This window comes from Dasypus novemcinctus, chromosome 20 (assembly GCF_030445035.2).
Source record: "Dasypus novemcinctus isolate mDasNov1 chromosome 20, mDasNov1.1.hap2, whole genome shotgun sequence".
In the NCBI taxonomy this organism is placed as follows: domain Eukaryota; kingdom Metazoa; phylum Chordata; class Mammalia; order Cingulata; family Dasypodidae; genus Dasypus; species Dasypus novemcinctus.
This window is the reverse complement of record NC_080692.1, coordinates 21,643,578-21,669,569: the sequence shown is the minus strand read 5'-3', so window position 1 is coordinate 21,669,569 and position 25,992 is coordinate 21,643,578. Positions and strand designations below refer to the sequence as shown.

Here is a 25,992-nt window from a genome sequence, read left to right as displayed (position 1 = left end):
TTTGGGTTAGGCTGTTGGTTTAATCTCTTAGCAAAGCCTTGGGATTCAAACATCAAGGACCTAAAAAGATCTTAGATTCACTTTTCAGCTCATCCATTACTTCTTATATAGGATGTAAGTTTTGCTACATGGAGTTGATTTCTAGCTTCAAATACTTTGAAGGTGAACTCAAGCTTCTCCTTCCAGGAGACCTCTGAGACCAAACACCACGATACTGCAAGACTTTAAAACTGAGACTACCCTGCAAGATCAGTATCCCCAGTCCCAGCCACAGGGAGTGTCATGTAGTGAGTGCTCAGTAGTAAAACATTACAGCATAGTGGTTAAATGCACAGACTCTGGAGCCAGAATTCCTGCATTCAGATAATTTCAATGCTTTTGAGCTTTCTGACCCAACACATCGTGTAGCCTTCTATGTCTCAAATTCCTCATCTGGAAAATATGGCAATAATAGCACCTACTTCATAGGGCTATTGTGATGGTTAAATAAAAATAGTGTTTTCAGAGTGCTAACTCTGGCTTTTTGTGATAATTCTGACCCTTTCTACCCATGCAAGGAAATAGTTAAGAGGAAGAGACAAAATAATGACAAAGATTTCCGAAATCTCTCAATCATAGTCATAGTTAAAAGTCCTAACAACCTCTCCTGGAAGGAGTCGGATTGGCATGGCACTTCTGAAGAACCATTTTTGCTAAGGATGAGCTCCCCAAATGCACCCCTTTAGTTCCTATCCCTTTTGTTGATTCTGTGGTCCCTTCTTGCCTTCCCTAAGGTCCCAGACTACAGGGGATAGGTCTGAAGGTGCAAGTTCTGGGAGAGCAGAGGTTGTAACTTAGCAAACTTTCCAGACACCTCCTCCCCCTACCTAGTCTGCCCAAAGAAAAAAACCCTCTCTCCCCATCCTCCACCCCTCATTTAATCATCCCTGGGAGAAGAGCCCAATGAAGTCTCAAGAATTTCAGACAAGAACATACCACTCATTGTTGAAAACAATTCCCAGCCCCCAGCTGTGGATGACTTGGTCTCCCAGTTTTCCTGCCTATTAAACACATGACAGCACATTGACTAATTGCTGGGCAATGAGGCCCTGAAGAATCCATTTCAAAAGAACCTGCAGCAAGATTGTCAAAAGAAGGTAGCTGGCCAGGAGTGGGATCAGCGCCCAGAGCTTAGAGGCCTGGGAGCACAGCCACGTTTGGCAAGAATTCTCACAACTGAGGCATCAAAACCAGTGTGCACTGTCAAAGGCACTGAGAACTTCTCGGGACTTGGAGTTGTCCTGGGTGGTGCCCCAGGGACAATTGCTGGATGTTGTATGTCCTCCCATGGCCCACTGGATGGAATGTGGGAGAGTGTGGGCTATGGTGTGGAACACGGGACATGGGGTGCAGCGATGCCCGGAGATGTACTCACCAGACGCAATGGATGTGACATGATGATGGGGGAGAGTGTTATTGTGGGGGGAATGGTGGGGTGGGGGCGGTGGGGGCGAATGGGGACCTCATATTTTTTTAATGTAATATCTTTTTAAAAAATGAATAAATTGAGTAGAATTTGGAAAAAATTAAAAAAAAAAAATAATAAAGCATAACACAGGGGGAAAAAAAAAACAAAGGCACTGAGAACTTAGCCCTGGGGTCCTGGAGGTCATGGAGCCTGCCCCTCCTTCCAGGCAGAGGCCTCAGGGAACACTCCTCTCCTCTGTCACTTCTGCTTCTGCTCGAGATTCCATTCTTCTCAGAGAGGCCCATGATGGAAGGAAGAGTCCTTCTCTCCCTAGGCCCCTGCCCTCCAGAGCTGAGTCCAGAGCCGTCTCTGGATAGAGCCATGGGGTGGGGTGGGATGGGAAGAATACAAGTGGCCAGCATTGCTTCCAGCCCCCAGCCATCCTACTCCCTCCAGGACTTCCTGTTTATATTTATGGACTAATCCACCCCAATCCATCCCGCTCCATGTTTCCTAAACACTCACTGATCACTATTCATCAGCAAGCTGGCGGTGCTGCCCGACCATGGGAGCATCTTGTTAGCAATGGGAGAAGACTGCCAAACAGCCAGCTCTGCTCTGGATGGTGAAATATGGGTCTTGCCTGGCCCGGGCAGGCAAAGGCATCGCTGTGAGATGTCTGGCCTGGAACAGAGATCCCTGGAGCCTGATAACTGGAAATGAGCAGGCCCTCTTTCCGTAAAAAACAGTGTCGAGAGTCCATCCAGGGTGGAGCAAAACCTCAAGGGTGACAGAAGGGTATCTAGCCACCTCTGTAAGAAAGGACCTGTGCATTTCACCAGAAGCCAGAGTATAGAGATGGCCTATGGCAGCAGCAACAAGGGTTTAAGCTAGATGTCCAGAAGTACTTCCCAATGAGGAGGGTGGCTAAAGACTCTTCTAGGACAGGGGCCTAAGGAAAGACATTGTATCTATCACTGTCAGCCTTTGCCCAAAAGCCCCTGCTCAGTCTGTACTATTCTTATATGTGTTCATGGGCAAGTTTGATTTTTCTATCACTGGCCATCCTAGAGGGAACCTAGTCCAGTATTTATTTAGTGGCTCTTGATGTCTCCCAAGTGGGAGGCATTCTCTTCTGGGAATGGTGCTGCCAGTATCTCCTCAATGGCTATATTAGCAGCCGCATCAACAAACCTTTACAAATCAGATAATGTGACAAGCCCTGGGTTAGAGGCTGGGACACCAAGTCCAGAAGGAATTCTACAGATGATTAATGGCACAAGAGAGCACAGTCCAAGTGTCAAAGGTATAGCGAGCAAGAACTTCGGGTTTCAGAGGGAGGTGTCAGAGGAGCCAGTCACAGTGGGCTCCCGGGGGGAGGAGAGCCTGAAGGCTGGGGACGAGAGGCTTGAGGTAGACATTTTGGTTGGTTGGTTTCTATGGAAGAATCTCAGGCAGGTGCCAGGGGAGACATTTTGGGGTTCCAAGAACTGTCCTTTCTTCCCGGGAATCTGCCCTGAAATGGGTACCCAGAGCCGCAAGGCCTATTAGAACTTGCCACATGGAGCACACGGCATTTAATGAGAGGGGGTTCTTGAGGAGAGGGACCTCTCAAAGGAGCCCCTTCTGCTTCCTGGAGCCTGTCTCAGGCCTAGGACAGGACCCCATGCACCGTCCCCCCCACCTACCCGTGGGAGCCGGGTGGAGGCAAGCGCAGCCGCTCCCCATCTGCCCCGAGATGGCGTTCAAGCCAGCAGGGACCAACTGAACCAGAACTGAAACCCACCCCCCCACCCCCCCACACCCACCGTCTCCCCTGCTGTCCCCAGGCCCATGTGGGGAGCATCCTCGGGGACCCAAGCCTGGAGTAAGTGCGGCTGAGCCCCTGAGTCTGGAAGTAAGCGAGGGGTCCCTCCACCACCCTCTACCGCCAAGTGGGGCCCCAAAGGAACCAAGAACAAAGGAGTCCAGGTTCTTTAGTCTTCCAGAAAGGAAGCAAGGAAGATTTGTTTTCAAGGCAGCTGTAAGGCGTGCTTAGGAATGAAGCCCCTGCGGCTAAAACGTTTAACCAGTGTGACCTTGGTCAAAGGAGCAAGCAAGGACCAGTTGGATTCTTTCCTTGTCTTTTCTTTCTTTTAGGAGGTACCAGGATTGAACCCGGGACCTCGTACCTGGGAAGCAGGCGCTCAACCACCTGAGCTACACCTACTCCCCCAATTGGATTTTAAGGTCTTCGATCCTCATCTGTAAAATGGAGACAACATCAGTGGGGGTGACCTGAGGAATAAATGTGTCATTAATACAAAATGCTTAGAATAGCACCTGGCATGTAGTAAGCCAAAAAAAAAAAAAAAACAACAACTAAAAGCCTGGTTATTGTTATTAAACATGCTTCCAACGACAGCAGCTTCACCATTTCAAGAGAGGAAGGGCTTAGCAGCAGCATCTAATTGGAAGGGGAAGCATCTTGTTTTGAAAATGCATTTGTCTAGTGAGCAAACTTACATTCCTTTTAAACTATTTTCCTTGTATTATAAGGGACTAAGAGAACCATTTTCTTCATAGGGAGATTAAACATGAAATAATATATACAATGTGCTTAGAGCAGTGCCTGGCACTTAGCAAATAGCTGGTAAATGTGGGCTGTTTACTTGGGGTGACTTGACAGTGCTGCAGATCAGAAGGGGGTAAAAGTGCCACGTGCCACCACTGCAGCCAGGAAGCCTTGGGTTGGAAGCCCGTTCTGTTCCATAACTACGGAAATCCTCCCCGCTGTGGTAGAAGACCAGCATTTAGACACAAGAGTTTCCTGAGCATCGACCGGGGCGGCCGACCTGGGCCAGGTTACCAAGGAAGCGGCTGCCTTCATTGCCCTGGCGGGGCTCATCGGTCTAGGAGGAACCTTAGGAGTCATCCCGGCCGAGAGCAAGTGACCATCACGACCCGCAGAAGGTCCTTCCAGCCTCAGGACTTGGCTGCAAAGCGCTCGGGTCCTAGAGCAAGGACCAGCAGGATTAGGTCCAGAGGAGACACAGGTGGAATGTAACACCAATAAGCAAATACACCCCAATCACCCCTTGCTCTCAGGGTGTGAGTCACACAGCCGCACGCTTTCACCTGCTCACCTGCTCCAGAGGAGCCCTGGGATGGAAAGGGGACCGGGGACCCCCCCGTCACCAGAAGAACTCGCTTTAGAGAGCCAAGAGAGCTGCCTCAGAAAACAGCTACGAAGCAGCGGGGCCACGCTTGCCCCCATTCGCCCCACAGCTCAGGATGCTTTACCTCATGGATCCCAAAGTGGGCGTAGGAGTCAAAGTAATAATCTCTCGAGGTCATCTCCTCCGGGTTTAGCAGCTTGGACATCTTGCCCCGTCCCGGGCAGCTGGGCTGCGTGGACACGTGATGCACACACTGCACAGGCTTTGGTGGGATGACAGGCTGAGGGGGCTGGGAGGGGGGGCTGTTCACCTGAGCAGAAGAGAAGGGGAGTCTGGGGTTAACAGAGGCAACAATCTCCTGCCTCCCCCCCCCCCCGAGAGGCCACTCCTCTTTCCTCCCTCCCCCCCCCCCCCCGCCCCCACCATCCCTGAGCCCAGCTCCCATCAGCTGCAGCAGCCCTTCCTGGAGAGTAGACGTTCCCTCCATGCTGTCTGGGAGACAGGTTGATGGCCATGGTTTGCAAAGAGGTGGCATGGTATTGGGAAGCCCCAAAGACCTGGATTTAATCCAGTTTCAACTCTTAATAGCCAGGGGAGCTGAGCTGAGCTGGGTCTCAGTTTCCATACCTGTCAAGTGGGTACACCATTGCCTTCCTTTAGAGGAAAATAGTAGGGATTCAAAAAAAAAAAAAAAAGGAAAGGCGCAAAGCACAGCATAGTGGCTATGAGTCTAGATTCCAGAGTCAGACTACCTGGACTTGAATCCAGCTCTACCTCTTACTAGTTCTATGATCTTGGGCAAAGTTATCAACCGCCCTGTGATTTGGTTTCCCCATCTCAAAATGGGAATGAAATGGTCCTTATCTCCTAGAGTTGTCCTGAGAATTAGACAGTTAATACTTGTAAAGGGCTTAGAAAAGGGCCTGGCGCGTAACAAGTGCTTGTTAAATGAAAATAAATTTTAAGTCCCACCTGCATCCTAAGGAGGATCAAGTCCACGGGCTTCTCCCCACCCAACTGTCAGTACCTGGCTGAAATAGGACTTGACCCCAAAATGCAGATCTCTTTTGGTTCTGGTGTCTCACACCTGCTCCTTTGATGCCCTGGTGTCCTATCCACATTTCCACCCTGAACTTCAACACCGTGCATGCCCCGTCTGATAGCTGGCCTTCCACCCGGCCACGGCCAACTCTGCTCGTTCTGAGCCTCCTGGTGCAGACGTCCAGCCCAGCTCTCCATCCTACTGCTGCTGCCCATCGCTAACTTCCCCCTTGTCCTCCACTAGAGGGAGGAAGGGAGAAGCAGATGGAGGTTCAGAGAGGTTAAGCCACTTGCCCCAAATCAAGGAGCAAGTCAGGCAGAGCAGCAACTGGTGCCCGGAGGTTCCGGCTTTGCCACGGAAGCATGGCTGCACCAAGAGGAGAGCCTCGTCCCCCTGGAGTATAGGAAATCCAGATGAACCAGGCACAGAAAAGGCCTCAGAGCAGGGCAGAATGAAAAGGAGCATTGGAGAAGCAGTACTTCCAGGAGGTGGCCCCCTGGGGCTGAGAACCTGGGCTTCTACCTGGCTCTACTAAAATTAAAAATATATATTGAGGCGGCGGACTTGGCCCAGTGGTTAGGGCATCTATCTACCACACGGGAGGTCCACGGTTCAAACCCCGGGCCTCCTTGACCCGTGTGGAGTTGGCCCATGCGCAGTGCTGATGTGTGCAAGGAGTGCCGTGCCACGCAGGGGTGTCCCCCGCATAGGGGAGCCCCGTGCACAAGGAGTGCGCCCCTGTAAGGAGAGCCACCCAGCACGAAAGAAAGTGCAGCCTGCCCAGGAATGACGCCGCCCACACGGAGAGCTGATGCGACAAGATGACGCAACAAAAAGAAACACAGATTCCCGTGCTGCTGACAACAACAGAAGCGGACCAAGAAGATGCAGCAAATAGACACAGAGAACAGACAACCGGGGTGGAAAAGGGAAGGGGAGACAAAGAAATAAATAAATCTTTAAAAATATAATATATATATATATAGAGAGAGAGGCAGATGGCACAGTGGTTATGAGTGGATAGCCTGGGGCCACCTGTCTAGCTCCAAATCCAGCTCTGCCGCTTGCTGCCTATGTGACCTTGGGAAGTCACTTGCCATCACTGTGCCTCAGTTTCCTCCTCTCTAAAATAGAGATGACAATAAAATCTACCTGACAGAGTTGTCATGAGGTTCAGATGAGTTAATACATAGCCTAGAACACTGCCCTGCACAGAGTAAGTGCTCAATCATTATTACGAGTATTTGTACCATTCAGATTACACAAGTCAGGTCGCTGCTCTGTGCCTCAGTTTTCTCGTCTGTGAGCTGAATCAGCTCAGACTTACTATCTACTTTCCAGCAAGGGAAGCAGGGAGATCCTAGGACAGAGCAAGACTCAGAAAACCCTTCATCCAACCAAGGACTGTCCTGTGTCAGGAGCTGCAGGAGAACTAGCTGCAGGGAGTGTGATGGTCCGATTTTCCTGGTCTATCTAGGCTACCGCCTCTGGGAAATAAGCACACTTCCCAGTTTAGCAACATCAGATTTCAGGTCGGCAAAATCCCAGGCTGGCTGGCAGAGGCGAGCAGGGCTGCCTCATTAGGATGCAGCAGGTGTGCTCGCCCTCGGCTGGGATGTTGGTCACGGTCTTCGGGAGGCTAAAAATAGACTGTGTCAATTGCACACTCCCGTGCCACTGTCGAGTCACCTCTAAAGCTGAAGAATGCTCTGTGGTTGCAGCTGACCCCAATATTGACTCAATTTAAATACGTTAGGGAGAGAAAGTCCTAGCTGGTCCAGGCACCATGCGTGGTCAAGGTCACTGGGGCACCCAGCACCTCTTAGCTGCCATTCAATTCTCATTCCCAGGTTTCCAGAATGCTCCCCCACTCTTTCCCCAACAGCCAACTGGTGGAGCAGCTACCGAGCTCCAGGCACCGCATTCTAGAAGCAAAGAGATGAATGGATGGGGAAGAGATGGATGGATGGTTGGGGGTCATTCACATCGAAAACCATGGGTGGTGGGCATAAAGAGGTGCCTATGGCCCCATGCCTGGCACCGAGGACTCTCAGCCCAGCTGAGCCTCCTGCTTAGAAGGGATTGGCCCTCTGCCCATCAACTTGGCAGGTGTGTCGTCTCCTGGCGGGGAGAGGCAGTGGCCCTTGATATCTGGATATTGAGCCACCTGGGCTGTTGCTGTTAATACCACAAAGACCTGCTAAATGTTTGCTACAGCAGAGCGCTGGGCAGGGCCTGTGGACGTTAAGCCAGAGGTGCACAGAGCCCTGCCCTCCAGGACTCTGCATTCTAGAAGGAAAACGAGATCCTTAAGGGCTCCACTGCATGACAGAATGAGGTTTGTTCTACCAGAGAAGCTCAAACCAATGGTTTTGGGGCTCCAGGAAGGAAGAATGCACCTTGGTTAGAAGAGTCAGGAAACCCCTAGAGAACTGGGAGTAGGGGTATGCTGGGAGTTCTTTGAATGGATTTTGGAGTTGGAAATGGTGGGAGGGAGTTCCAGAGGAGGGACGCTTTGAGCAAAAAGGTACAAGTGTGGGAAAGCAGTGAGCTCAGTTGGGGAGCAGCTTGACTGATATCATGGGAATTATGGCCAGGCTAGGAGGTCGTAATGGAACACAATAGACAATGGGGAGCCCTTGCAGGTTTTTGACCAGGAAGTCCTATATTTGAGTTCTACTTTTGGAAAATTAATGTGGTGGCAGCATAGAGGGAGGCCAAGGAGAAAGGCGTGGAGGGCCTGGGGGTGGGGTGGCAAGTCACGACCACCTGAGGCCCTTTTCCAAGCCCGGTCAAGGAAAATGAGAACCTGAGCTACTGCTGAGTTAGAGGCGCTGCCCGCCAGACAACCAGCAGTCACCGATTCTATAGGAGTCGGCAACTGGAGGAACATAGGGGAAAAGAAAGAAGTTGGAATCAAAGATGACTTCAGCATTTCAAGGCTGGGTGACTAGGAAAATGGTGGTGACATTAACAGAAATAAGCAAGTCAGCAGGAAAAGCAGGTGGGGGGTAATGAATTTCAATTTTGATATATTCAGTTTGAAACGTTGTTGAGTCATATGAAAAAGGATGCCTAACAAGCAGACAGGAATGCAATCCCGGTCAATAAATATCATAAACAAAATTGAAAGGCCAATGATAAATGGAGAAATACAGTTGGAACATATATGGCATATAAAAGTGAATGCCCTTAATAGAGAGTGAGCCGTTACTGCCCAGTAAGAAAAAGAGGAACATCCCGCATTTAACATTGGGCAAAGGATCTCATAGTCAATTTTCATGAGAATAAACACAAATGGCAAATAAACACACAGCAAAAATGTTCAACCTCATTAGAAATCAAGTAAATTCAAATGAAAACAAAATGTTAATACTCTTAAATACCAAACAAGTTATCTGCAGTAAGAGTTTCGTAAGGGTTGCAGAAAAATAGGTACTTTCATATACTTCTAGTGGAGATGTAAATAGGTAGAGACTTTTTGAAAGGTGGCTTGCTAAAATGCATTAAAGCACAAATTCCTTAACCCAGTAATTCCAGTTTTTAGAATTTATCCTAAGGAAAGAATCTTGGAAAAAAATCATAAATATGTAGCTAAAAAAATTTCATGGCAGTGCTGTACATTATGGCAACAAATCAGAGTCAACCTAGATGGACAACAAAATGAAACTGAATAAATAAACTATAGTACATCCACACAACAGAATGCTACACAACCATTTAAAATGTTATGCAAGAATTGTGGAAAGCAGTATGATGTTTCCTCAAAAAAACAAATAAAGAATTAGTATATGACCTGGAAATTCCACTGCTAGAAATACTCAATATCTAAAGCAATTGCATACAGGGACTCAAAAACTTGTACACCCATGTTCATAGCAGCATTATTCTCAATAGTCAAAAGGTAGAAACAACCCAAGTGTCTATCAACAGATGAATAGATAAACAAAGTGTGGTATATCCATATAATGAAATATTATTCAGCCATAAGGAAGAATGAAGTTCTGAGACATGCTACAACATAGAAGAACCTTCCAAACATGCTGGAGAAAATAAGCAAGGCACTTAAGGACAAATACTACATAATTTCACTTACATGAAACATCTTGAAATAGCAAATCCATAGAGACAAAGTAGATTGGAGGTTATCAGAGGTGGGTGGGTATAGAGGGTTTATGAATTTTGAAGTTTTTAAATAAAATTAATTTTTTAAATGTGTTGCAAGAGTGTTTACTAACACAGAAATGCGATTGAGATTAATTGTTGGTTGAGAAGAACAAGTCAGAGAAGAATAGACAGTAGGAGCGCAGTTGTACAATGAAAAGATATTCTTGCTTGTACGTGTGTGAAGAGGGGAGACTCACAGACAGGCACCAAAATTGGCAGTGACTGTCACGGGGTGCTGGGTGGTAGACAAGCATTTTTTTCTATTTTCTGCTTGTCTGTATTTTCTAAACTGTGTGCCATTAACAGGTCCTTCTTTTGTAAATAGCAAAAATAATGATACTGAGAGGGAAAAGGAAATGTCATCACAGACCTGGAGAGAAGGTTGGCAACTACAGTTGGAAATCATGGCCTTTCCTGGGGTGTCTTCAGCACACCTCATCTCCCCAGGGATAACCGGTGACCTTCCTTGTCTACCCCACCCACTGGGGTGAACGGGCCCAGGCCCCAGCAATGTTGAGACAAGTTGTGGAAGCTGCAAGGTGGAGACCAGGGGACAGCTGCGGAGGGAAGGGGTGCTGGAGCTGGGCCAGGAAGACGAGTAGGATTTCCCCAGGCAGGGGTGGGGATTCGGGGAGAACACGCCGACCACCTGAAAATGAGGAGCGATGCGAGATGCTGGTGACGATGCCTAACGTTGATTGAAGACCCACTGTGTGCCAGGCACCCTGCTGAGCACTTCACAAACAGCCTTTCACGAAAGCCTCACGATAACTCGAAGGGGCACTGGAATTTACAGACAAGGAAACCGAAGCGCAGAAGAGTTCAGCCATTCCCCAGAGCCCAGGGCTAGCAAGTGACAGAGCCAGGATATAAGCCAACCACCTGTTGGACGCCAAAGCCCGTTCCTGGAACAAGGCTGTTAGTTCAGTTCAGTCCGCCCAAGCTTACCTGAGCTACAGGTGGGGCCAGCCCTGGCCTTGGAAGCGGGGAGCAAAGCTGGCCCAGGCAGGAAGCCTAATCTTGCAGGGAGAAAGATCAACAAACAATGACTACACAGAGGAAAGTGCCTCATTGTAAGCACAGGAAGGCACCTTTCCAAAGTGACCGAGTTTTAAAAAGGAGCAAACAGTAAGCTCCAGTTTGCTGATGGAGACACAGAGCCCCAGAGAAGGAAAGACATTTGTCTTGGGTCACACAGGCAAGTGAGATGTAGATCTAGAATAGAACCTCCAAAATAAAATAGGAGAGGGGTGGTGGGCAAGAGGAGAAAGAGGCTTTAAGAGAGGCCGTGGAGGCAGTGGAGGTTTGAAAGGGCAGGGAGGCAGGGAGCTGAGGTGGCAGAGGGTAGAGAGAGGCAGCGCTTCGGTGCCAAGCCGCTGCCGCCGACCCAAGCCCGTTGGACTATAAATGACTCCTACCGGCAGCTGGCCAAGCTGTACAAAACGCTTTTCCTGAGAACAAGAGGCTCCACCGAGGAAGCCAAATCCTGCTCTGCTCTCCAAATGTCGAGAGCGCTCTCCCGCTGAGGTCTGTCCTCAGCAGCGGCCGGCCCAGCCCAGAGGTCCCTGGAGGAGGAGAGCGAGCCCTGCGGGGGCAAGAGAAGGTCTGCAGGGGCAGCAGAGGGGCAGGCAAGGAGGGGCACGTCCGGTCCAGGCTGCCACGTCTTTTTTCCCAGCGGCCTCTGCAAGTCCCATCTTCCCACCCACACCCCACCAACTCCTGCCCTGTGTCCGCCCACGGCGCCTTCTCGGTCCCTAAGCTCACTCACAAGACAAGACCTGCCCGACACTGTGGTGCATGCAGTGGATAAGCCCGTGAAGAATCAGCTCTTCCAGAACCATCTGTCGGCCTTCAGTTAGGAACCAGAGCTTCACACGGAAGGAGAACATTCTAGCGGCTCAATGTCAGGCAGCGGCAAGGCAAGGATGGGCTTCTCTTGGGCCTTGGGGCCGGGCCTATCCCCTAAGATCACACCAGAGAGCTGGATGGCTTCCGGTCCGCTTTGGCCATGTCCGCTCTTCCGTACCCACGTTCCCCGTCCCCTGGGCTGGTCCCAGCAAAGCCATCCAGAAGCAGTCTGGCCAGAGGGAGGAGGCACTGTGCAGGTGCCAGCAGCCCTCCGCTCTGCTGCTCTCCCCCGCAGTCAGAAGCCCCAGGCGTCCAGGGTATGGGGAGAAAGTTCTAGACGCGGTTGGTGTTGCCTTCCCATACCTCACGGACCTTCTGTTACCTTAGCGTCAAGCCCCCTGGCACCCGTGCTTTCCGGAGTCCCCTTCTCTCAGGTCCTGCCACCCCACCCCCACTCTGAGACCCCACCCCACTCCGCCACGCTCCTTGGAGATGCTCCCTATGGGAGCGTCAGCATTGTCTACAACCTGTAAGACATGCACGTTCTCCAGCCTCGCCTGAGTCCACCAGATCAGAAATTCTGGGGGAGGGGAGGCAGCAATCTGTATTTCAACAAGCCCTCCAGGGGACTCGGATAGACCCTACAGTTTGCAAACCACTGGTCAAAGGTTGCACTGGCCACAGAACAGGTGCTCCTAGAAAAAGGGATCTGCAGCCAAATGCAGTGTGGGCAAATAAGTTAAAGAGGTTTCTTAATTGCAAGACTTTTAAGGCTTTAATTTACTAAAAAGAACGATGAATCTCTGCGAAGGAACCGTGACATCCACTGCAACCAAATTCATGACCGCGGCGCCCTTTTTCTCCTGAGAGAGCTATAAACAGCTCTGGAAATCAATGTTCTGGGTTAAACAATCTGGGAAACTCCAAGAACAGGGATTCTGTATTACAATCTGTGTCAATCGCCTTGGGGGAAGCGGACTTGGCTCAACAGATAGAGTGCCCGCCTACCACATGGGAGGTCCAAAGTTCAAACCCAGGCCCTCCTGACCCATGTGGAGCGGGCCCATGCGCAGTGCTGATGAGCACAAGGAGTGCCGTGCCACGCAGGGGGGTCCCCCACATAGAGGAGCCCCATGCACAAGGAGTGCACCCCAGGAGAGCCGTCCTGTATGGAAAAGGTGCAGCCTGCCCAGGAGTGCCGCTGCACACACGGAGAGCTGATGCTGCAAGATGAAGCAACAAAGAGAGACACAGATTCCCGGTGTCACTGGGCGGACGCAGAAGAACACACAGCGAATGGACACAGAGAACAGACAACTGGGGCGGGGGGGAAGGGGAGAGAAATAAATAAAAATAAATCTTTAAAACAAAAGAAACAGCAGGATCCCAGGCCCCACCCCAGAGCAAAGGAACCAGAATCCACGGGGGCGGGACCCCCCAAGCTGCCTGCTTAAGAAGCTCCCCGGGCGGTGCTGAGGCCAGTTCCCGGCTTCTGCCTGGCTTCTCCTTTCCTCTCTGACCCTCTGGCCTCCTCAAGGAGCCTCCCAAAGACAGCCTGGCACTGCCTCTGTGCCCCTGAGATTTCCAGAGGACATCAGCGTGGGGCCAAGGACACCTGGAAAAGAGGCAGTCAAAGGTCACCAAAAGAACTTTAGCTCTAAAGGCAAAAGAGCTGGACCTGGGCACGGGTGTACCCCTTTAGGCTGTGTGACCTTGGGCCAGTCCCCGACTGGCTGTTGCTGTCAAGGTCACAACGCGGCTCAAGGCGAAGGCAGCCCGCAGCAGCTGCACCCTGTCCCAGGACTTCCCGTCAGCCCCTGGCTGTCTCTGTGGCACAACAGCAATGCCTGTTCCAAATCAAAATGGCATTGCACCCACACGGCACTCCCTCTGTCTCCCAGATCAGAAACTGCTGGGAAGGAATCTATTGGATGTGTTGGGCCTGACCTATTTTTTAAATAAACTGGGGCTGTTTTCCAACTATTAGTCACTTTTCTCCCAAGCCTCCACATATTAAATTCTCTCCTTATATCCTCAGATATTTTGGCTGCAAGAGATGTCAGGTTAATTGGATGCTTGGCTCCTGGCTCTTCCTCCTTAATGGGCTTAAAAAGCAAACTTCCCGTGTGCTCCCCTCCTCTTCCTCTCTCTTCCCTCCCTAGGGCAATGGGAGCTTCTCTCCCTTGACTTGAAGGAGGTTACTGAGCTCTTGACTTTCCTCTCTGCTTCCCTTCACGGGCAGAGGCACAGTCAATCACTTCTCACGTCCTCACCTTGCCCAGACTTAGAAGAAGCTTTGGTAATAAATTCGGTTCAAACATCCAAACACATCTGTGCTGGGTTCACAGATCTCTTCACCCTGGGCTTGGGTTATCAGGAGAGGCAGGTGGAGGGGACTTGCCGGCCCCCCCAACCCCCATAGATACAGCACCTGTAGTTTCTGGTCTTGGTTCTCTCTTTTCCTATTCGTGTCATTGTACAGTCTATACCTTCCCTATCCTTGGTTTCCTCATCTGTCAAATAATCATGTGTCCTGCCTATTCACAGGGCTATTGTGATGACTGAAAGATGCTGCGTGTGTCAATATACAGAGGAAATTCTACAGTGTGGTACAGGGGTATGAGACTTCCCGCTCTCGCAATCCAACTCTATGCCATGAAGCTATTTTGGGATCTTCTCTGGACCCTTCGTTGGCAGTGGATGCAGTGGTTTCGGCTGCCCTTGGGGTTCTGCTCTGCTGACTGCTTGACCCTGGCTTCTCACTGCGTGGTCCACACACGGTCCACTCTCTAAGCTTTTCTTCTCCCCCACTTCCTTGGAGCTTTCTGGGTACTGCAGAATTGGTATTTTCAGGAATGTGGCCATTGTTAAAATCAGGCATTTTCTCTGTCACCTGAGACCCTCCTGCTCCTATTTTGAATTTCTGTTACGGCTGCTGTCTAAAACTACTGGTTATGTCCTGCTTCACCTTGTTGGCAAATTGTCTCACATTTGTAGATATTGCTTCTACAACCAAGAAGGAAATTCCTTCAGGCTAGTAACCAGATCTTAAATGCCTTTGTGGACCAAGATGGGTACTCACTAAGGGTGTCTTGATTGCAGCGTCCTTACACATCAATGGAGTCGACATTGCCCTTCATAAATATATTATGAAAAGTGGAGAGAAGGAGGCTTCTTCCCACCATGTAACCGGAGACCTCCCATTCCCCTTGAGAAGGCAGAGAGATGGTGAGAAGAAGGCAAAACTGAGAATAATCATCAGAATCCTAAAAATACTCAACACTTTTTGGAGGGTTCAACAGTCCTCCAAATGTCTTGACTGAGAAGTGTCTTATTTCCTGGGATTTCCAGGAGAAGAAAACAGCACACAAATATAGAATGCATTTACTAAGCATGTAATTCCATCCATACAGAATACAAGTGGCTTCAAGTGCAGATTAAGTGTATTTGTTACACATTTTTCCAACAATCTCTTCACACACACATAGTACAAAGCTAGCATTACAGGTAATGACTCCATGGCTCAGAAAGGCTGATTCAGCCCGTGACAAACAGTGGGAGGGATCAGGAGTCATCATCTGGCCATTAAGCTGATGGCAGGAGAAATGAAATACAAAGTCATATTCTAAATCAGAAAGGAAATCACAAATTGCTGGCCAAGACTATTGGCAGACTTAATCTAGATTCTCATCTGGTTTCCCTCGACTCCTCTAGACTCTTCCTCTAATTCTAACAAACCCATTTCCTCCAAATAAATACATTTCCACCCAGATTCTTAGCAAAAGTTACTGACTCCTTTAATCAGCAACCCTGATGCAAGTATTCATTGAAAATACTGGCGTTCTACCTAGAAAGTGTTTTGACTCGGGCAACGTCCAAGTCGTGTAAAGATAGTCTCAAATTAGCACATTGACAAAATCTAGGAATCTAGACATTTTAAGCAACCCCAGGCAATTCCAATGATCAGCTAAAAAGTCAGACAGAAAAGGTAGAATAACAGTTTCATTACATTAGGCAAGGAAAAGCCATCATACCCAAGAGATGGCAAACAAACAAGGTAAGCCCTGTGATTGGCCCAGCTTAATTGAAAATCTGGATTTACACCAAGAATAAAGTGCTCTGGAATGCTAACCATGTGAGTAAATATAAAATATTTTTCCTTATATTTAAAACTAAGAAATAACCAACTGTTTAAATAAAAAATAATGACAATGTCTTGTGGTATATATAACATATGGAGGAATAAAATGTATGAAAGCAAAAGGACAAAAGTCAGAAGGGGAGGAATGGAGGTATACTGCTGTGAGGTTGTTATGTGTAAAGTACTATAACACCATGGAAGGTAGACTGTGATAAATTCAAGAAGTACCTATAAATCCTAGAGCAACCACATCATAAAAGTACAAAAAGCTATAACAAACAAAGGAGATAAAAATGAGTTATAAAAAACATTCAAGAATTCCCCACACATGGCAGAAAAAGAGGGGAAGAGGAACAAATGGGAGACAATGAAAACAAACAGCAAGTTTGTTGATGGATTTAAACCCAACCATATTAAAATCTCATTAAATGTAAATCATCCAAACACTGCAACTGAAAAGCACAGATTGTCACATTAGATTAAAAGAAAAAAGCTATATGCTGTCCTATGCAAAACTTACTTTTAATATAGGAACCAAATAGGTTAAATATAAAAGATTGAAAAAAAAGCTATACCATTCTAACACTAATGAAGGGAAAGTTAGAGTGGCTATATTAATACTAGACATAGTAAAATTCAGGGCAAACATTAATATCAGGATAAAAAAAAGTCATTTAATAATAACAAAGGGGGTTGATTCATCAAAAGGACATAATGTCAAACTTTTATTCACCTAAATAGAGTTTCAAAACTATATGACGGAAAAACTGATGGAACCATGAGGAGAAACGGGCAAATCCGATGATTTTGTTGGGCTGCTAAAATAAGCAATCCTTGGTCTTAAAACCCTCAGATAGTATGAGCAGAATTTCTCTTTCTAACCCTCTTATAACTTTCAAAATTCAAGGATCAAAAATTCTCTGGGGTAGTTGTAAACCCAACATGTTAAACATTTACCCCTCAAACAAACAAACATGTCAATATGTACTCCCTTATCAGGTCCCAACTCTCCCGTAAGGAAAAAGAGAGTTCATTTCAATAACAGGTAAGAGGGAGAAGACAAGCATAAGACAGCATTTTTCCAGGAAATGCTGCCCTGGCACCTGGAAAAGTTGTATCTAGAAGCAAAGGAAGGCCATGCTAAAAAGAAAAGTAAGAAGCAGCAGAATATCGCTGCCGTCCTTTGAGTGTTCTGGGACCCTAAACTTTTAACCCCAGACTCCAGCGTCCTCTACATACCTAAAAGACCCTGCAACTTCTCCAACACTCTTGACTCAACCCCTTGATCACTCAGTCCTGTCCCCCTTACCTTCACTCTGTTCCTTGTACATCCCAAAACTTGTTTCAACTCAGGGACTTCGCAACAGCTGTTCCCCCATAACTTCAAGTGGCTTATTCCCACACCTCATTCAGGTCTTCATTCAAATGTCACCTCTTTCCAGACTACCCTATCTAACATTCACCCCCACCTCCATCACATCCCATTTCCTTACTTGCTTTATTTTTCTTCAGGACTCAGCACTACCTGATACTATTTCATATATTTGTTTCTTTTCTATTTTCCCCCATAAAATGGAAGCTCCGTGAATGCAATGTCTGCACGTTTGGCTCTTCACTCCTGTATTCCCAGCTCTTAGAACTGTGCCTGGCACTGAGTGGGAGTTCAATAAAACATGTATAAATGCATGCATCCACGCATAAATGAATGGACCCCTTAACGAATTGCCAAGGGGGTGCCACGCAAAGTAAAGGACAGAAAAACACAGTAATGGAGAAGCTGAATGCCAGTTCTGAAGCCCCACTCCCAGTCCCAAGCCAGACACAGTAGAAATGGGTATTTCCTCAACTGCCCAAGCTTGAGTCTGTCCCCACTCTGGGATGGCTCTCAGATGGCCTCCTACATGAATGGTCTGCCCTGCCCTGCTAAAGAAGCTGAGCACTCCAGAGCACAGGCAAGCTGAGTTAGCTATTGGCAGGCATTTTGTCTGAGGCCAAAGTGTAAGCTGGAATTACCAGAGTCCTTAAAAATTTGGCAGAAAGAAAAATAACAACAAAATAAATTAAAAAAGAAAAAGAGAAAAAAAATTGGCAGGTACCATCTACCATTCTGCTCAACCCCCCACCAAGTAATTCTCAAGGAAGCAGTAACAATAAGAGGGGAGCCAACTGTAAGTTTCGTTTAAGCCATGCCCCTGCCCTGAATGGGGTTGCACCTAGAAAAAACAACAATAATCTATTTTGTTCTTAAGATGTCCACAAAAGGAAATTACACCATCATCTCTCCTTTATCTGTTTTGGCATCTAACCACGTCTAAAAGTAGAAAAAAATTTTCCTTTTGTAAGCACCCAAACCAGCCTTGTTGCTATCCAAGCTTATATGTCCCCAAGGAAGGGTACTCACCTGTCACATCACATCTTTAGTGGATCTTGCAAAATATTTGCACAGTGCTTGACAGTCCACACAGTCATATGCCATAACTAGCCATTCCTCTAGTCTCTCTCTCCTTTTTCCCTGCTGCAATCACCCTTCCTTCTCCTAATTTTCTGCAACAGCCTCCTGAAGAATTCCCTGCCTCCCCTTTGGCCTTCCTGCCACCCATTCCCCATGCCAGGACCAGAATGATCAGATTGTGTTGCTTCGCTGTACAAGAAGCATCAATAATTCCTGATTTTTCCTCCAGGTAAAGTCCAAATTCTCTTCCCCCAGTGTCTGACTCTAGCTACTCCTAGGCTCCTTCTTGGGCTTCTTCCCTACTCAAATGATACTCCAGTCTGAACGCCCTTTTCTGTATCATCCTAATGGCCTATGCTCTTGTTTTCTGACCTTCATACCTTCTGCCTCTTTGCCAAAATGGCTGGCTCCCCTTCATCTACTGCCACCCTACCTGCCCTAACCCACACCGGGTCAATGCCAATCATTCTGTAAGGACGCTGAGATGTCATGCCCCATAGCACGGCTACTTTTGTTACCTTCCCCCCACCAAGCTAAACACCCTCATGAAGCAATCAGCCCCCATAACAATCAGCAAGCAATCGTCAAGTGAGAGCAAGGTAGCAGCATAATGACAGAGCCTCAGCGTTTCACGAGACTCCTTTCTAAGTACAGCCTTTTCAAGTTGCTATTCAGAGGGTCCCAAGTTCGCTTCCTGAGTATTATGACATTTCCCCTTCCACGGTTATCACTGCCTCTTCCCCACTTAAGTGTCATGAAATCGCTTCTCCCCAGCTGACCACGAGGCAATTCGCAGAAGAGGTTGTGGGTTTTTATCTATGTATGAAAGAAAGTCTGTGGTTTGAGTGTGTTACGAACTATTAGGAAATAGAGAGGATTGAACAATGCAGCCTCAGGGGGTCTGCCTTTGCTCCTCTCCTCCCTGCAAGTTCTTAGTGAGTGGGGAAGTCTTATTTTACATTCCAAGCCTTGTCTTCTTCCTCCAACAGCCCTCACAGGCGTGCTCCCTTGGCACTCCCCCTAGAGCCCTCACAGTGCCCCTGTAATGTCAGTGTACTCATCTGAGTGCCCCACGGAAGCAGAGGTTCCTCAAAGTCAAGGTCTGTTCCTAATTCTTGGTCATATTCCCAGGGTCAATCCTCACACTTGGCACAGGGCTGGCACAGAGTACATTCTTGGAATATTTTGAAGGAATGACTGTCAGGATGGATAGATGGATGGAAAAATGGATGGATGGACAAACAACCCTGCAGGGGAGACTGAGGCCCAGAGAGCTTAATGGCTGTCCCCAGGTCCCTGATGTTAGTAGACGACAGGGCTGGTGGCTTTCTGGAGTTGGCCCTGGCCAGGACTGCTCAGCATTCAGGATGTTTCTTCAAGTGCATTTTCCCCCTTAATCTTTCCATTTCCCCAGTAGACTGGAGCCCCTATGTTACCCTCGACTTCCTTTAACATGTAAACCAGATCTGCTTTTCTGAATTCATCCAAAATAGGTAAGCATGCAACAGTCCTATCAACAGTCATCCCCAGAAACAAAACCACAGCCACCATTTATTGAGCCATGCCCCCCTGTTCTTAGTACATTTTTGCATTATTTCATTTGATCTTCACATCAGTCTTTTGAGAAAAAGAATATATTATTCCCATTTTACAAATAAGGAAGATGAGACTCAGCAAAAATAGGTGATTTATTTAAAGTCACAGAGTTAGAAATTGGAAGAACTTGGACTCGAGCCTAGAAGAAACTGCTTCCTATATTTTAACACAGACTCATAAAAGGCAGCACTGCTCCATGGTCAAGGTTCTACATTAGTCATCCTGAGGTGTAAGTGGTCAATGATGGCAGTACTGCCCAGGACATTTACCAGGTCAAAGTCACCCCTTTATGGGCCAACAGTGTAGCAATTTGGACTCTCCCTTAAGTTTTTTGCCATTTTCCCAAGTAGACCCAACTATTGACCCTGCTCAGGGATTATGCCCCGTCTGTCCCCCTGCCCTGAGCCCATCTCCCACCTCCAGAAAGGGCTTAGCCTATTTTAGAGATGGCCCATGGGCTTCCCTTATCTAGACCTATGAAAAGATGTTGATGGTGAAGACTTCTAATTGAGAGGTTTGGGAAGGCTCAGAGGCACATATAACCCCAGCCTTGGAGAAAGAACTACACGATAAGAAAAGGCCCCACTCACATCTTATTTCTACTTCTGACTTTGACAGTAACTCACCGTGTGTCCTTGAGCCAACCTTTGCCTTCTCTAGCCTTGGATTCCCATTTGAGAAAGAGAAGGGACTGGAGTAGACACTACTGAGTCCAAGGACCAAACATGTGCATATCTAAGGGGACCAAGCAGGTGCCACAAGCTAGCGGAGTGAGTGGGTGTAGGTGATGACACCTACTATGGGTGAAATACGGGGCCTACCGTCCAATGGAGAATAGGCATCTACTCACAGAGGGGGCCGATGTCCCATGTTGTAATCTTCTGATCAGAAACTCCTTGATGTTTAAACCCAGGCTAGTATGTGGTCAACTAAAACCCATGTGTGGAGAGGTTTGGCCCAAGTCCTCCCATTATTTATCACCAGTGTGTTCACAGTTGGGGAGCTGAGGCAAGGAGAAGGAGAACAGTGAAGTTCTGGCAAATAGGTACCCATCTCTGAGAAATCAACCACGAAGAGAACTTGGGATATGGTGCAGGGCTCCTGTGCTCCCAGCACTCAACACTTCTAACATTTTCCAATCATCAAAAAAGCAGAAAATGGAGCTTGCCAAAGCCAAAGGCAATGCAGAGGGTCTTAAGGCAGCCTATTTCCAAAGTGGGCTAGAGAATGGGGGCAGCCATATGAGTTGGCCCACAAAATGTCCAGTGGGTCAGAGACAATACACTCCGCTTAAGGAAAATGATGATGCTTATATATACATGGCACATGAGAGGATTTAGTGTGGTGCATTTCTCAAACTTGAGTGTGCATCAAAATCACCTGGAGGATTTGTCAAAACAAACTGTTGGGCCCACACCCAGAGGTTCTGATTCAAGAGGTCTGGCTTGGGGCCTGAGAATTGCATTTCTAATAGGTTTCCAGGTGATATCGGTGCTGCTAATTCAGGAAGACAGTGGGAACCAAAGGGAGTTTGGTTTGTAGAATACAACTGCTTGGGTTTGAAACCAGGTTTGCTTACTAGCTATGCGACCTTGGGAAATTAACTGAGCCTTTCTGGGTCTCAGTTTCCTCCCACATAAACTGGCGGTATTGCCAGTGTTGACTTAAAGCATTGATTTGAGGATTAAATTAGATAAGCCATGGAAAGAGCTTTGAAAGGTACTTGACACATAGTAAGTGCTCAATGGCTGACATCTTTCATTTTTAAGAGCAGTTTGGTGGAAACTACAGTTGCAGAGCCCCAGGGCTAGTGACCAACGAGCTCCATGATTACCTCTAAGTTTCAGGAGGCAAGAGAAGAGAGGTTACTGGAACTCAGAGATAGCGAGGCCTGTTTGGAAAAGGTCACGTGAAAGCTTCAGTTGAGGGAAAGAACCAGTTAACAGTGACCCCACAAGGGAGAAGGAAGAGGAATAAACACTCTGACCTCATTCTCTTTCCTCCTCTGCTTTCCTACTGATTCTCCTGCTGATCTTCTCCACTCAAGCAGCCAGAAGTCTGGGAGGAGGTGAAGAAAAGTGATCCTGTTGATAAAGCTCAGATTTCCAGGGCAGAGAGAAGGATGGAGAATTAGTAGGGACAAATGTGATTTACTAGCACTCTTAGGAGCCACTATTGGTCACCTGGTCTACCTCTAACTTGCATTAGTGATCTGTAATGCAAGAGCCAATGGACTCAGAAAGTCTCCAAGCACTTGGGTGAGTAACTACCCTCTAAACCACATCCCACAACCTGAAATGCCAGCCACATCCCAACACTAATCTGGTCATTGGCATTCCTGGCAAGGCGAGCCAGAGTCCTATCAGACCCAGTAAGGGCTCTGACATTGAGCCAAACAAACACCAGCCCCACAGGAAGGTGAACTCCTTGACTTTCTATAGGGGATGAGACGTCACCTTTCAAGAAGCATGAAAGACAGGGTAAATTAGCTGAATCTGAAAAATAAACACAGCAACCAACTTGACAGACAGAACAGTCAGAGATCTAGCCTAGCTTTGGTCCTGAAATAGCCTCTCTATCTTTGAGAAAGTACCTCCCTCAGAGTTTCCCTCTCCAAAGGACAGTCACGACCATACCTGTCCCCTTTCTCCACCTGCTCCTTTATGTCCTTCAGGATTTGGGGGCTAGAAACAGATTCCAAGCTGTGCTAAATCATCTCAGGCTCCTTGGAGGAAGGCACTGGAGCAATACCTGATATAATTGTTATTATTCATTATCTAAAATTGGACAGGATAAAATCCTGCAGAATTATATACTGTAGGGAATAGATCTGCTGAGGCAATGGACTGGATTTAAATAGTCGCTATTAAACCTTTTTCAAGACTGATAACTAGTGAGGCTTTCTTTATTCACACTGACGCTCATCTCCGGAACCCAGGAAAAGGACTGATGTTGTGTGCTCTTCCTTGACACTGATGGGGAAACTGTGGTAGAAGAGGCAATTAACCACTTTCCAAAAAGACACTGGGTACAATGAAGTATAGAAGACATGCCAGGAAGCTCACCATGTAAAGAGAAGACTATGCTATCACAGAACAGTTTTATACACTAAAATCTGGAATTGGAAGAGTAGTGTTAACACATTGAGACCCTAAAAGGGACCTCAATGAATCATGTGGTCCTGTCCCCTGTCTTCAGGTAAGATGCCATCAATCAGGCCCAACGAGTCCAAGGTACTTAACTGGGGGTTACCCAGTCAGCTAATGATGAAGGTGGAAATCAAATATAGAGGAAGTTGTATAATCTGTTCATCAGGCACATACTATAATTGGTTCAAGTGTCAAAACTCTGCAAAGAAGTTTCCAGAATCCCCAAGACCAGGCCCAGTTTGTCACAAGGGGAAGAGGAGGAAAGAAGGCATAGAAGCTCACATTAGAGTCCTCTGAGAGGAGTGGGGGATACCGGGGATTGAACAATGTTTCACACAGGGAACTACCAGGATTACTCGCCTATGGGTTCATCCACATCCCTGAGTTCACTCTCTCTCATAAACTTTGCTCTTCTTCCTTCCCAAGAAAAAAGATACATGGTAAATTGAAAGCAACCAAGAACCTCAGACCCCTTAATTCTTGATTTCAGAGTGCTCTTAGGGACAAAAACAGCCTCAGCAAAGGCCTGTCACATGGTGAGCCAGTTGCAGAACCTGGACTATAACCCAAGTCTCCTCTGCCCCATGAGCCTCATCCAAGGATCTTCACTAAGCTCAGATGAGGAAAATGGACTTGGCCCAGTGGTTAGGGCATCCGTCTACCACATGGGAAGTCCGTGGTTCAAACCCTGGGCCTCCTTGACCCGTGTGGAGTTCACCCGTGATGCGCGCAAGAAGTGCCCTGCCACTTAGGGGTGACCCCGCGTAGAGGAACCCCACGCACAAGGAGTGTGCCCCGTAAGGAGAGCCGCCCAGCACAAAAGAAAGTGCAGCCTACCCAGGAATGATGCAGCACACACGGAGAGCTGACACAGCAAGATGACGCAACAAAGAGACACACAGGTTTCCGCTGTGTGACACTGACAAAAACAGAAGCAGACAAAGAACACGCATCAAATAGACACAGAGAACAGACAACTGGGGCTGGGGGGGAGGGGAGAGAAATAAATAAATAAATCTTTGGGGAAAAAAAAAGGTCAGATGAGACGGAGACTTATGATCCCTGATGGTAACTCACAATGCCATCCAGTTGCATAACAATCACTCTACACTGATCCTCTGAGTAAGCCACCCCTACCCATAATTCATTCATTCAGCCCACTCCTGTAGTTCAAGCATTGTTTGGCAGAATGGAGAATGGACTGGCAAGGAGCAAGAGCAGATGCTGGGAAACCAGCTGCAGTGGCTCAGACAGGAGGTAAGAAAGATCTGACCTAAAACAATGGGGATACATAAGGAGAGACACACAGACCAATGGAATCAAATTGAAAGTTCTGATATAGAACCTCATATATATAGCCATATAATATTGGATAAAGCCACCAAACCCTCTCAACTGGGAGAGAATGGCCTATTCAACAAATGGTGCCTGGAGAACTGGATATCCATATGTAGAAGAATGAAAGAGGATTACCATCTCACACCTTATACAAAGATCAACTCAAGATGGATCAAAAACCTAAATATAAGAACCAAGACCATAAAGACCTTGGAAAGCAGTGTAGGGAAAACATCTACAAGACCTTGTAATAGGAAATGGCTTCATGAACATCACACCAAAAGCACGAGCAGCAAAAGAACAAATAGATAAATGGGACTTCCTCAAAATTAAAGCCTTCTGCACATCAAAGGAGTTTGTCAAGAAAGTAAAAAGGGAACCTACACAATGGGAGAAAATATTTGGCAACCATATATCCGATAAGAGACTTATAACTTGCATATATAAAGAACTCCTATATCTTGAAAATAAAAAGATAAACAACCCATTTAACAAATGGGAAAAAGATTTAAACAGACACTTCTCCAAAGAAGAAATACAAATGGCTAAAAAGCACATGAAAAAATGCCGAAATCTCTAGCTATCAGGGAAATGCAAATCAAAACTACAATGAGATACCATCTTACTCCGATAAGATTGGCAGCTATGAAAAAAACAGAAGAATACAAATGCTGGAGAGGATGTGAAGAAATGGGAACACTCATCTACTGCTGGTGGGAATGCAGAAGGATCCAACCATTCTGGAGGACAGTTTGGCAGTTTCTCAAAAAACTAACTATAGATTTGCCATATGACCCAGCAATTCCATTGCTGGGCATATACCCAGCAGAACTGAAGGCAGGGACACAAACCGATATATGCACACTAATGTTCATAGCAGCATTGTTCACTATCACCAAAAGTTGGAATCGACCCAAATGCCCATCAACAGATGAATGGATCAATAAAATATGGTATATACACACAATGGAATACTACTCGGCTTTAAGAACAAATACACACAAACACACGTGATAACATGGATGAATCTTGAGAGCCTTATGTTGAGTGAAGCAACCTAGGCATTTGAAGGACAAATACTACATGACCTCAATGATATGAAATAAGCAAGCTGCCTCAGAGAGCTAGAGACTGGAAGATAGGCTTACAGGAAATCGGGGGGTAAAGGAAGGATGTAAGCTCACATCTACATGGGTGAAATCTATGATAAGCTGGAGGTAAGTATGTGTACAAGGAAGGGATAAAATGGGGGCATAGGGTTACCTTTGGGTGGGGCTTTGGGGGATTGAGGGGGGCTAGGGATGGGAGGATGGGTAATATTGCCCAAGAAATTGGGGGGAGGGTGGGGCAACACATGAACATAGGAGATTGTCAGGTGTTGGTTGAGAGTATAATGCTGAGAAAACCTTTTCAAAATATAATTAGGAAAGTTACCTGTTTAAGATACTCAAAGGGGATAATCTGACGCAGGACAGACTCCTAGGGAATATCTGAATGCTCATTTTGCCAGAGTGGGTTATACCATTGGGTAGAGACCCATATAATGAGAGTGAAGGTATACCCACAACCTGGAGAGGACTAATGCCATCAAATAGAGGGAAATGTATCTCTCAAGAGAAATGGTGGCTCCCAGGACATTAGGGCAGTTGAGCAA

At 47.2% G+C, this 25,992-nt stretch overlaps 1 protein-coding gene across 1 annotated transcript in view; it reads right to left on the bottom strand.

Moving 5' to 3' along the window:
- The window catches only part of PRMT8 (protein arginine methyltransferase 8), a 105,079-nt gene that overhangs the window by 61,427 nt on the left and 17,660 nt on the right, over window positions 1-25,992 (bottom strand). Inside the window, exon 2 of the mRNA XM_058282597.2 lies at window positions 4,730-4,915. Within this exon, the coding sequence (XP_058138580.1) occupies window positions 4,730-4,915 (186 nt within the window). The remainder of the gene's footprint in view (window positions 1-4,729; window positions 4,916-25,992) is intronic.